The 13,300-nt window shown below is 39.0% G+C and overlaps 1 protein-coding gene across 1 annotated transcript; it reads left to right on the forward strand.

Annotated features, from left to right (window-relative positions):
• The first annotated feature begins 393 nt into the window (after positions 1–393).
• ZNF831 (zinc finger protein 831) lies at positions 394–11,729 on the forward strand. The gene is made up of 7 exons (XM_029285680.1): positions 394–4,488; positions 4,849–4,929; positions 5,434–5,567; positions 5,695–5,827; positions 6,608–6,683; positions 10,277–10,359; positions 11,109–11,729. The coding sequence occupies exons 1-7, from the start codon at positions 394–396 to the stop codon at positions 11,727–11,729; spliced, it is 5,223 nt and encodes a 1,740-aa protein (XP_029141513.1).
• Positions 11,730–13,300: the final 1,571 nt, after the last annotated feature.

Consider the following 13,300-nt stretch of genomic DNA (forward strand, 5'->3'; position numbering starts at 1 on the left):
AGGTCTTATTTTTGGGGAAACACGGTATCTTCATTTTTGTTATAAGCAACTAATAATATATCACAACACAATTTTTATTTTAATAAAAATAATAAAACCTTATACAGGTAGTCTTCAACTTACGACATAGTGGATCCCAAAACTAAGTATGTAGAAATGTGTATTAGATAATAATTTGTATGCCTGCGATGTCTTTTAAGAGAAAATACTTTAAAAAATTCATCATTGATGAATGTATATATCGGTTAACTTGTGCCCATGTAGTGACTTGGCATCAATGTAGTCCCGACCTATTTCTGAAAGCGAGGAAAAATGTGTTCAGATTTCAAATGTAGGTGTTCTTTGTATTCCCCACAGACAGGCCCAAATACAGTGTTGGAACATCTAAAGGAAATGGAAGGTCAGAGACTTCCTTGTCCACCTGCTTCCTTAGAAGACCCACCAGTTCAACTCTCCTGCCTTCAGGCCATTCCAGCAGCATCAGATCTCTTACTGAGTCCCATGATTCTCCAGCCAGAACAAGCAATTGCTCAAACTGTATATTTGAAAGCGCTTACTATTCCTTTTTACCAGCCTGTTCAATCAAACCATAAACTTTCCAGAGTCCAGACAAATATCAACCTAGACAATAGTAATTTACCTTTAATCTTCAATCCACTTTTGCATTCAGAAGGGACAGATCAACTTCAGGCAATCATTCAGAAGCAACCCAGTACAATAAACATAGTTAGTCATTTTTCACTTTTGCCACAAAGTTCTTCTCCATGTGCACCAGCTGGAAGCCCAGGGAAGACCAAAGGTTCTGGGAGGTACCTCTGTAAACATTGTGGGCGTGACTGTCTGAAGCCAAGTGTCCTTGAGAAACATATGCGATCACATACAGGTGAGAGGCCTTTTCCATGTACAACCTGTGGCATTGCATTTAAAACTCAAAGCAATCTGTATAAACACAGGAGAACTCAGACACATGTCAATAATGCCAGGGTGCCTTCAGAATCTGATAGCAGTAGTCTATTAGAAGAGAATGAGAAGCTGACTGAGATAGTTGCATCCACTCAGACTACAGAATCTCATGATAAAAGTGATGTCCAGCCAAGTGCAAGGATTAGATCTGCTGCTTCAGAGCTCAGTGACAAACATATTCTTGCTACTTCGTTATCAGAAACACTCCTTGTTTCGGAAAGTCAGAGGATGAAAACGGGTAACTCTTGTCATGGAGAAATAAATCAGAATGTCTTTGAAAAAGAGACCACCAGAGATACCACAGATCTACCTCAGAGAAAGAAGACCCAGGATCAAAGGTCTCCAACAGGAAGCAAACATAGTCAACTACAGAGACAGCAAGCTCTGTATTCAGAGAAGCTGTGGAACAGCAGATCTGTGGACACCAAGCTAAAAAAGTGTGAGAGCACCGACTCGGGTTATCTGTCACGCTCTGATAGTGTGGAACATCAAACACCTTCGCCTGGCTTTCTGCACAGTCTTTGTGAACATAGCACAGAGTCAGAAGATGATGTGGCTGTCATCAATAAATGCATGACCTACACTTTCTCAAAAGTAGGTTCAACTGAGAAAGCAACAGGAACCGTAACCCTGGAGAAAAAAAGGTTGGAAGAGCATATCTCAAGGCTAATATCTCATAATAAAGCAGTTGTGGATGATACCCAGTTGGACAGTGTTAGGCCCAGGAAAACAGTTCTATCCAAACAAGGAAGCATTGACTTGCCAATGCCGTACATGTATAAAGACTCCTTCCATTTTGATATACGGCCTCTGGACACCAGCAAGAAAAAGAATATTTCTCTGCGCTCAGCCAAGTCTATCTTTAATCCTGCGGAAAAGACTAAGCCATTGTTTTTTCACTCAGTTCCCACTCAATTCTCAACAACAATTGACTGTGTGCCTGTTACAAGAAGTAACTCTCTGCCTTTTATTGAGAGTACAAGGAAGACACAGGACCAGGCAGATAGTTCAAAATTATCTTCTTTCACTAGAGTGTCCCCAGATGTGGGTTTTTCTGGCTTGTTGCATAGCAGCAATTTAGACACAAATATGATAAATGTTCTTAACAGCCACCCCCGGGCACTTGTTAGACAGGTGGCAGTGGATGATGTGCCATTAAATTATATGAATGAATCTTCGTCCTCTTTAGAGGAGAAAAAAGGTAAACAAAAATCTGAGGCTGGGGTGGAAGGAGTGAACAGCAAGAATAAGAAACCAAGTCAAAGAAAATTAAAAATGTTTTCTCAGGAAAAATGGCAAGTTTATGGGGATGAGTCATTTAAGAAAATTTATCAGAAAAAGAAAAGGAGTCAATCAGCCAAAAAACAAAAAGGTAATTTAACAAATGTTTCAAACATTTATTCAGATACTAAGGAAACTGCCTGTGGGGAGGAAATTACATTGTCGAGAGAAGGCAGAAGCTCTCTAACTGAAAATGTAATTTCATCACTAGCAGATGTTACTGCAAAGGTAAATCCTGATGCATTGGAAAACCATTCCAAAGCTAGCCCTGTTTGTCACCCTGCTTTTTCTCAGGAGAATTCAAGAAGATTGGCAGAATTAAGAGAAACGTGTTCAGTTGGTGATTGTGAACAACACAGCATGGCAAGTGAAACATCATTTGCTGGACATCAATGCAGAGACTTGCATGTTTCAAAACACAACCAGAGTGGCAATAGTAAAGCTTTGCCTCTAAGTAAAGGCTGTAAATTGAAAGTCCAACTTAAGCAAACTCAGCTGAACCTTGCTACTCGGCATGATCATGACTTAGAAGATGGACACATTACTGAATGTGTACAAAAATATGAGGATACGGAAGCTAATAGAAAAGGATGCAGGAGGAAAGAAATTGCCCACCTTGGACACACAGATTTATCAGCACCACAATGCAACGCCAGTGAGCTAGTGTATGAATCTCAGAAGTTACCCTCAGAAAGAAAAAAGCCTAAGGTGGATACACTGAAAAACATAGAAAACATAACATTTAAAAATAGTTGTTCAACCGAGTTGGTTGTGAAACTGATAGACTGTTATAATCTTAATTTAGTTGCTGCAGAATCAGCAGAGCATTCAGGTAAGGGAGAAAAATGGACAGTAATGGTAGGAACACCTGCTTCAGGAAGCAGTATGGAGTGTGAGGAAGGAATCCAACACTCTATAACAGTATCTAATAATAGGGATTGTATTGTAAGTCAAACAGATACAGCAAGTATATCTGCGACGTCGCTTGCTGAACAATTCGAGACCAATGTAACAGAGGAACACACCAGTGATTTGTTTGCAACAAAAAAGCTGACATCTCCCATAACAACAGCAACAGAAGAATTATCAAACTGTAGAGACTCCGCACCAGCCCACACTCAGCATGTGGTAAGAAATCAAGTGATTTCTCATCTAAAGAAAAACAATTTTCTTCCAAAGTACATCTTAAAATATTCACAGGAAGGAAACAATATAGGTGTGCCTTTGTTTCTTACAAGAGAGCCAGAAAATATACCATATGTTACATTGCCAAGCAGCTCAACCATTTCCCCATATCCTGCCTGTAACAATAAACTGCTTGATAGTAGTTCCATTGATATATCTTTGTGCCCTTTGCAATTGGATCTGAGTCATTCAGCTAGAAGAAAAGAGCTAAAATGGGACGTGCACACAACGTGGACACCTTTGGTACCTTCTGCACCAGCTCTCCTTGAAGCAACAACAATTACAACCATGGGAGATCAAGAATGTCATCTTCAAAGTGCAAGCAGGAAAGTTAAAGAAACATGTAAAGGAGACAGTAGAGACAACTTAGGTGATCAAAGATTGATAACAAAAGAGGACGAATGTATAGTTGCTTGCACATCACACATTCCTGGGAGGAAAGTATGCTTTACCACTATTTATACAGGAGGGCTTTTCATATCATCAGATATGACTGGACAAAATTCAGCCTTAAAGTTAATACAGTCAGCGAAGAGTTCAGTAATTTCACTCTCTTCATTGGTGGAAAGGGCAGTTTTGTGTGAAAGTAGTGAGAAGGAAGCCAAGGAATGGCAATTGGAGACTAACCGTTTGCCAGGATTTGAAGAATTGCCCTCCTGTTCACTTAATAGTCCGAAATGTCTTTGCCATTCTTCAAGTATGCTTTATTGTCATGTGCTGTGTACTCAACCAAAGGAGACTTTCTCTCAGCCCCCGTTAAGCAGAGAATCTCATGCAGGAAACTTACAAATCCCAAGTCTGAATCTGTCCTTCCCAACTCTAAGTGCGGAGCCTCAGCTGACTTGGTGTTGCCTATCAAGAAGCCTCCCTCTTCCTATTGAGCAAAAGGAAAGGAAAGATTCTGCATATTCTTCTTTGTATATGAATGAAAGCTTCATGTCAAAACATGGACGGTCGATCTGCAAAATGAAAAGCCATGGGAAGGCTGCTAGGGAAGGCTGGGGAATTGAAAACCCTCAAGCTCTGGTCTCTTCTCCACAAAGGCAGGAAACAGAGAAGGTAATGGCTTTATGCTTTTCCTATTCCTAGATAGAGAGATGCTGTTGATGATTATGGTTTAGCTTTAGAATAAAATGGGAATGCTGGTTAAGAGGAAGCTGCTGTACCACCTTATTAGTAATAGATTTGAAGATTGTGGATTCAGTGTAATAAGATGATTATAGGTTGAACACTTAGGTTAGAACAATGTAGGTAATCTTTCTTGGAGTTTTGAGAATATGTTGCCACAAAGGTTATGTATTTATCATGATCATGATCACCTTAAATTCATTAGCCATTCAACTCACCCAATTTGCCAGAAGGGAGGTTCTCTCTGACATTTATCTAACTCAGAAACAATCTGTGAACTGTCCGTTATAGAAATTAGCCTCCTGCCACATTAGAGATGCCTTTGAATACCCCATTTCTTCCACAATCAGTTTGCAGCCACCTCAGAAGAAGGTATGTGGCAGTGGGAAGACGGAGTCCCATCGTTCTGATCCTCTGGGTGCTCTTCTGGAAAGCAGAGAACCATTCTCATTCCATTGAAAAAATGAGATATTTATGAATAATGTGTGCTATAATTAGAATAAAAGAAAACACATTTAAAATTGGAAGAATAAACGTGTCTTTTTCTAGGATTATAAGGACAGCATTGCCGTGCCATGGTGGCTCTCACAAGACGGAGATGGTTTTTTTTGTAAGATTTAATAGGCTGCCCAACTCAACCACTGTGACTCGGAGTGGTATGCAACATCAGATCAAAGAAGACATCAGAGAAGGGGAAAAAGTCTTTACAATAAACAGTACAATATATAAATACAAAATAGTAACATAACAAAACAATCACAATTCTATCCAACATTCTTTTGAGAGGAGACACACTGTTCCACTGTTTTCATGTTTTGTGCTATTGTTTACACTTGATACTTGTCATGCAATTTTACTCATTTCTTTCATTCACAGAGGTACATTTTAAGTACTGGTGCTCAGGAAGCCTCCAAAAACATCCCAGAACTAGAAAAGAAAAAAGAAAAGCTTTACAAAAGGCGAGAAAAGAGAAACTTAAAAAGGATAAAGGTGAAGGTCAGCCCCAAGCGGTAAGAAATGCGGAGTCTAGCCTTAGTCTTAGAAAAACAATTTTTCTTTTGAGTATCAGTAACATTTCTAGCTGAACAATATGATAGAAAAACTTTGTGTGGAGAACTTCTCAAAATTTTATTTTAGAAAATGGGACACTTACATGGATTGTGCTATAGAAGTACTAACACTATATTATGTTGTGACTTCAGATGTCATCTGTCTCAGTATTCATAACCTATTGATGTCAAGGGGCAATGGGACAAACATCTTTAATACAGTAACCTGCACACAGTAACATCATGACAGAAATCCTATCCTACTTGTGCTAGAAGTAATTAAGTTTTAGCCTTTGCATCATGGCATACATTTTATCTCTCTGCCATGGTTTCTTTCCCCTTGAGGGAGAGGAGAGTCGGCTTGGAAATGTTTTTTGCTCCGAGAATGAAAGTTTCTGGAGTCCGTGATCTTGCGCGAGTGTTTGAAGTTGCACCAAATCACGGACCTCAGAAACATTCATTCTCTATGCGAAAGGTGCCTGTTTCCTGCTCCTGCCCTTAACTGCTTTCTGCCTGACGGCAGGCCTGAAGCCTTCAACTGAGGGAGAAGGCCAGGCCCCTCGCACACGCGTCCAGCCTGTTTCCTGGCGCAAATGGCTAGGAAAACCCCTCCGAGGCTTGGATCAGGCCCTTGGAAGCTCTGTTCTGAGTGGCAGCAGCTTGGTGCAGTCCTCTGAGGGCTGGATACAACCACCGGAGGCATGGAGAAGCCCCCCCCCAATCTCCGTTCCTGGCGCAAACGGCTAGGAAAACCCCTTTGAGGCTTGGATCAGGCTTTTGGAAGCTCCGTTCTGGGCGGCAGCAGCTTGGTGCAGTCCTCCGAGGGCTGGATACAACCTCCGGAGGCATGCAGAAGCCCCCCCCATCTCTATTTTGGGGGCAGCGGCGGAGTGGCTCCGGAGTTGGGAGAAAGCAGGAGGCAGCACCGCAAACAGTGCGAGAATTCAGGCACCCATTCTCTGCAAAAAAGAATCAGTGCCTGAACTCGCGTGATATTACAGTACCCAGGGGCTTCCATTGACTCTCCTGTCCCTCAAAAGCAGGAACTGCGGCAGAGAGGAGATGGATCTTTTCAAGGTAAGTGAGTCCGGTGCGGCAAGAATGGAGGGAGAAGCATGAGGTTTCCTAGTGGGTTGGGGAAGCCTTGGGGGCCTGTTCCATCACTAGCCCCCCCCCATGGCCTTCCCCACCCTCAGATACCTCATGTGCACTTAACGAGCCATGTACGTTTTAACGAGCAAGGGAGTGATCTCGTTCGAGGTACGAGATTCACTGTACGGGTTTTTGAGTTACGGGTGGGATATGCAGGCTTCATTACACTGGTAACTCGAGGACTACCTGTATTATTTGGTTTCTCTCTATATTTTTTTCTTTCTTTCTTTGCAAAAAAGCATAATGGAAATATTAATAGGAAAATGAGAACACAGGCAGGGAAGAAAGAGCAGATATTTTAATGCTGAAAACATCAAATAGGACATCTTCTGTTTTTACATTTCATCCGTGTGGGTTGTAATGCTAGTATTTGAAAAAAATGATTTTATTTCTGCTGAAGTTTAAAGTTGATGCAAAAACTGTTCCAAAAAAGCCTTGCTGAGGTTGGATAAAATCATTAGGCTTGTGTACTGGTAGCTGAATTTTTTTGTAGCAGGAAAAAAATGTCATATTAGACATGGTTAAAATTATATAGAAATCTCCAAAGACAGAACGGCTATTTAGTTTTGGATGAGAACTTGCTTTTCAGCACAACCAATTTAAACCAGCCAAAACAGATTATATCATCAAGGAGATTTGAATGTAGGAATAAAAATGGAACCACATTTTAATGAGATATAATTTCATTTGTTTCAAATAGGCATTTTTAAAATTCACAACAGTTAAATTTAATAAGCTGATTGTTGAATATTATGGTTGGTTACACTGAACATATTTTTTTCCCCTTGAGACAAACTGTGCAGGAAGGAATATTCTTTATTTTTTCTGGATTACTGAAGTTTGGCAAGCTAAGCAATACTAAATATTTGTTATGAAATGTGAGCTTGAAGGATGTTCTAAAGACATAACATTAATTTGTAGATTTCATTATATAGACATGAAGATCATCATGCACAAAGACATTGTCTTCTCAAAAGCCATAAGTCAAGCAAGCAATGCTGGGCCTTGAGGACTTCCAGAAAGCATTCCCACATCAACACTTCTGACATTTGGGAGCACTGTGGAAAATGCCATTGTTTCCCAACAACTTCACTAGGTAAGCCAGATAGGAAGGAAAATAGAAAATGACAAAAATTTCTGCAGCTGCCCCTTAATATTTGTGGGGTCTTTTTATTTACAAATTACTGCTTCTTGCACTTATTTCTGGTATCCATATTTCAGTTTGCTGTGACAAGAGTAACATAGAAAATAAAAACTACATGATGTTGGCCATCTTCACATTTTTTTTCTTCAATCTAATGGTTTCTTTTTGATGGACTTTTAACCTATGAACAAAGCTTATCAATATGCCCGTGAGAGATAATTGCAGGCATACAAGGCTCAATGGCTGCCTTTCAGCAGTCATTCTCCATTGATCTAGCATACGACACAGGCAGAATTGAATGGTTGCAGATCAGGTTGATTGGCATAATGTGATCAAAGTTCTGTCTGTTTTTAATGCAGCACAGATAAAAAACCCGAGCAGCTTAAATTGTATCCTTGTGGCCTCTTGATTTTTTTTAGCATATCTTGCAGACAGACATCCTTGCTCACAATGTTATTGTTGATGGGAAAAATATGGGGGAGAGTCCTCCGTATGTTGCCACGATTGTCATGGTTCTGATAAATGAAACCCATTAAAGAACTTCAAGGCAAGAATTCTTCCTTAAAGAACATTTTATTCAGGAAACACAGTATCGGCACTACATAGTCGAACCCAAAACTAAATTATCTTCCCCCCCCCCATACAAAGTAACAAGTTGCAATTCCCACCATGAAGAGTCATAAATCACATTCTCCAATTAGCCTGAAGTGTGGGCTCCCTCTCCAGCTCCTCAGCCCGTCAAAACGTTATCGGTTTGTGTCCTTGAGTTCCCACGAAGCTGCATTATTATTATGGCTAGCTGAGCTCAAGCATTCACCCCATCCCCCTTTCTACATCTGATTTCTAAACAGCAGAAAAAGCAAGATGTAAGCAGAGTAAAAATGGCTGCAATTTCCCTCAGTTGTCAGAGCTGGAACATCCATTGTCACAGCGTTGACAATGATCTATTAAATGAAAGGCAGGATATAAATAAAATGAAGAGTAAGGAAAGCTATTCAGAGTTTAAGAATTTTCTCCAACATCTGTCCTGAAAATCCGTTGTTTGAAGACTCCAACAGATTGTAGGATACCCTTAGGGCAGAGGTCCCCAACCTTTTGGGCACCAGGGACCGGTTATGTGGAGAGAGGTTTTTCTGTGGACCAGAGGGGGCGTGGTTTTGTGTACTGCCTGCATCCCGAGGACGGGCTTTGTTTGTGTGGCCCGGTTGCTGGCATGCCACGGACCGAGAGTTGGGGACCTCTGCCTTAGGGCATTGCCCAGACTTCTTGGGTTTAACAGTCATCCTACAGAACCTGATAGTTCATCCTAAACATATTTTACTATGTTCTTTATTGTTAAGATATTTGTAACTATAGAATTTGGTATAGCAATTAAAGCAACAAACTAGAAAGCAGGAGACCCTGGGTTCTAGTTTTACTTTAGGTATAAAGCCAGCAGGTTGACTTTGGGCCGGTTATTCTCTCTCAATTCTAAGGAGGTAATGGCAAACCACTTCTAAAATCTTGGCAAAAAGACTGCAGGGACTAGCCCAGCCAGTTGCCAGGAGTAAAAACTGACTTGAAGACAGGTTAAAGCAAATTGAAATGTTGAAAGTGTATACTACCTGCTAGTAGATAATCAAGACAGTGATATGGCTGCTATTATAAGAAGATATTAATTCTGAATTTCTATGTTTGCATGTGCTCCAGGATTCCTGTGCAGTTTTTCTTTGAATTATACCTGGGACTTGGTTTTAGGCTTTGAAGTGTATTGCTTGGCTCACTTTCAGGTTACATCATAATTTCCTTCTTTCAATAAGTTACAGTTTCTAATCATCACCCCATCAATCACACTTCTTTTTTTCCAACAAAAAGTCCATAAGTGGTTTCTAGTCACTGGTAAATGAAGATATATATTATCAAACAAATTCGTTTTGCCATCTCTGCTAGTTCTGTCATCTTCACCAGCCATTCCTCTGTTGTGGGTTAATTCAGAATCTTCTAATTTTTGTACATATAATAGTCTTGCAGCAGTAATCATTTAAAAATTATTTCCCATGTTTTTTTCCCTAATGATGGTCCATTCATTCCAGCAGAAAACGTTCTGGTTTCAGTTAAATGTTGATCTTTAAAATTTTTGTTTAAGCTTATGACCGTAACTGAGGTCATAATTAGAATTATATTTTAACCCATTTTGATCCCTTTGGGGATAAATTGGTAAAGATATCTAACTAATTAAAATTAAAGAGAGGCCTGTAAATTATTCAATTTCTCAAGTGTATTAATAATGAAATCAGATTTAAGCAAAATCCACATGTATTTACCCTTCTCTGAGAAACGGGTAAGTGTATGAGCATCAGTAATCTTGTTTATAAAAGTTTTTTTTTCCAAACAGCAAATGACAAAAATCTGCAACAGCCACATTACAGCACAATGGATAAAGCAGCTTTCCATTTGGAAGTGGACGAGATGAAACAAGTAAGGAGTAACTTATGTATGACACTTTTTTCCCATGCTAAATCAGGTAACTTCATGTTAATCTGACAAATGGGTTATTGATTGTTCACCAACGGATAGTAATATCTGCTTAAAATCCATCAAACAAAATAAGATGTTTGCATTAATAGACCATATTAAAAAAAAAGTATCCTTAGAATGCAGAAGATTGTGTAGGAAGAACTTGGAAAGACAAGATTAAAGAGCCTATCAAAAATAACTTTAGAGAGTTGTAAACTATTGGATACTGAGTGGAATACATTTTGCTTGTTACCAATTATTTAGTACCAAGAAAGAATAGTATAATATTGCATTATTGTAGCATTTATGATGGGTCAATGGCAAAATATATTCAGTTGATATTAAGTAAATTCATTCTGAATAGGATTTATTGATTGTGATCATTCTTATGGAATCTAATTTTATGTGAAAATATAGATTTCACAATTATTTACAAGACAAGTTGCATGAGATACTTAACACAAAGCATGTCAGGGAAAGACAGTCTTGCAGATGATGCTGTTAGTATTCTAGAGGACAGTCCTGTCGGCTTAATCTTGTCCAACATTCTCTTCTGGCCAATCAGCTGCTGAGAAGAAGTCCTCAAGCAGATCAAGGGTGTATTAATGCTTCTGATTCTTGTTCCCACAGAAAGAGGGTTCAGTGACATACATATTACTAGTAGTTTATAGCAACTGATGAACTGATAATTTCTTCTTTATGTTTGGTAGGGAACATCTGGACTGAACAAATGCTCAAGCGACAGCTTATTTTTTCAAAGAATTTCTACAATTCGAGAAGTACCTACATACTCCTGTCCACTGTCTAATAACATATCAGCGGGAAAAAACAGCAGTCTAGATAGTTGCTCCTTGGGAATCTTTCCAAAAGAACAATGCCCAGATGTGGATTCTGAGTCCAACGGACCTTCCACTGAATCTTATCATTTGGAATTCAAAGATACAAAGAGCCAGTTGTGTAACTTCGTTGCATCTCAGATTACTAGACCTATTTTTGTTCATTCAGAAAGAGGCTTTAATAACTTAGAATCAAAGGATAAAAATGTTATCATTCTAGAGCCCCCCATTCCTATTGCAGAAAGAACAGAACAATTCATGGAGAGAGACTTGTATCCTTTTTTAAAAGAGCAACATGCTCCTACACGCCAAAGACTATATCCTGTTTCGCTCACATCAAGACTATGTACTGAGAGGTCAGTTTCAACTAAACCTTTGCCTGGAACTCTACCTAAACAAAAGCAAAGCTTGGAAGCAATGAATAAGCCAACTCATTTGGAATACGATGATGTAAGCAGCAGTGATGATGAAGAGAGGTTGGTTATAGAAATCTAAGGAATAAGTTACTTATTATTTAAACCAGAGCTCAATATGAAGGGGAAACCATCATCAATCAGACTTTCTCTTGTATCTTAAAAAGTAAAAAAAAAACTATCCCCATGCATATATTTGCCAAGTATGGCTTACATGTGCTTTGCTTTACATAAGCAGTTAGTTGCACATTTAAATGCCAACAATGAGCTCAGTACATCATCATTTCTCTCTTCATCGAATTCTCTATAAATTCAGAAAGTAAATCAGACATGAATGCCTCCTTTGAGAAATGGAAAGTTGGCCCTGAAGATAGGAAGGCAACTTCTCAGCTGCTCTGTGCTGCTTATTTAATCTAACTTTTGCTTTCTACAATTTTGCATGAAATCAGTGTCCTTAAAGCACTTTACATCATTTTTTTTTCTCTTGGGCAAACAACGAAAGCATGCATTGATTTGTTTTGTGCCTTTTCAGTAGAGATCTGTACATACTTCCTTATCTCTTTGATTAATGTTACCTTTCCTATAATAGGAAGAAATTCTCTTGATTCTGTTACTCAGGTCAGTTGGGGAAAGTATTTATTATGCCAAATGAAAATGCGTATGAGTGTTGTCACAAAGAACTGAAAGCATAAACAAGGTACACCTTTTCTTTCGTTCCTTTACACATGTCAAATCTGTGCACTTAGAGTGGCAGTTAAAATATCCAATTGGTTATCAAGCACTTTCCTAAACACACTTCCATTGCATTAAAATACTGTTGTGAAGCAATGGTCATTTGGATCATTGAGTTTTATATTTCATCTTTCATATATCTTAACAAATTGTCTTATAAGCTATTAAAACTTTCACATAAAATTCATAGGTGCCTTTGAGCAGGAGATAGATTGAGCATGATAATTTGTAGGTTGTTTCTAATTATGCTGGCCAAGTAAGGCAATAGAGAGAAAAAATTACATTTCTGCAAAATTAAAGCAGAAAAAGATGAGCAGTCTGCTAAATGTATTAATACTGAAAATGACATGTTTAATCATCCAAATTACTAAATTGCCACTGTATTTTTATTTCTTGAAACTGGAGATCATATGACCAATTATATAGAATAGAATAGAATCTGGAAGGGACCTTGGAGGTCTTCTAGTCCAGCCCCCCGCTCAAGCAGAACCTATACCATCTCTGACAAGTCTGTTCAGTCTCTTCCAGTGATGGAGCACCCACAATTTCTGAAGGCAACTTATTTCACTGGTTAATTGTCCTCACTGTTAGGAAGTTTCTCCTTAATTCCAGGTTGCTTCTTGTTTCTTGTCCTGCCCTCTGGTGCTTTGGAGAACAATTTGAACCCCCTCTTCTTTGTGGCAGCCTCTCAAATACTGGAATACTGCTATCATGTCACCCCTATTTCTTCTTTTCTTTGGACTAGTAGCCAAACCCAATCTATACAGTATTTAACTTTCTAAAAGCCTTTCTACAATGTAAATATTTTTGAAAAATGCAACCTGGGGTCAAAAGTCCATGGCATAGAACAGTCAAGACACTGCTATGAGCTTTGAAAAGCAGGTAGGCTTCTGAATTCTTTCCAGTTAATATTTTGGCTGC

The sequence above is a fragment of the Protobothrops mucrosquamatus genome, unplaced genomic scaffold, assembly GCF_001527695.2.
Source record: "Protobothrops mucrosquamatus isolate PMUCROS unplaced genomic scaffold, P.Mucros_1.0 scaffold2060, whole genome shotgun sequence".
Lineage (NCBI taxonomy): Eukaryota > Metazoa > Chordata > Lepidosauria > Squamata > Viperidae > Protobothrops > Protobothrops mucrosquamatus.

Coding starts and splice junctions, on each gene's coding strand:
- ZNF831 (XM_029285680.1), top strand. CDS start 394: ATGGAAGGTCAGAGACTTCCTTGTCCACCTGCTTCCTTAGAAGACCCA. Junction 4,489..4,848: donor AAAGGCAGGAAACAGAGAAG/GTAATGGCTTTA, acceptor TGTCCGTTATAG/AAATTAGCCTCCTGCCACAT. Junction 5,568..5,694: donor GTGAAGGTCAGCCCCAAGCG/GTAAGAAATGCG, acceptor ATTTTATTTTAG/AAAATGGGACACTTACATGG.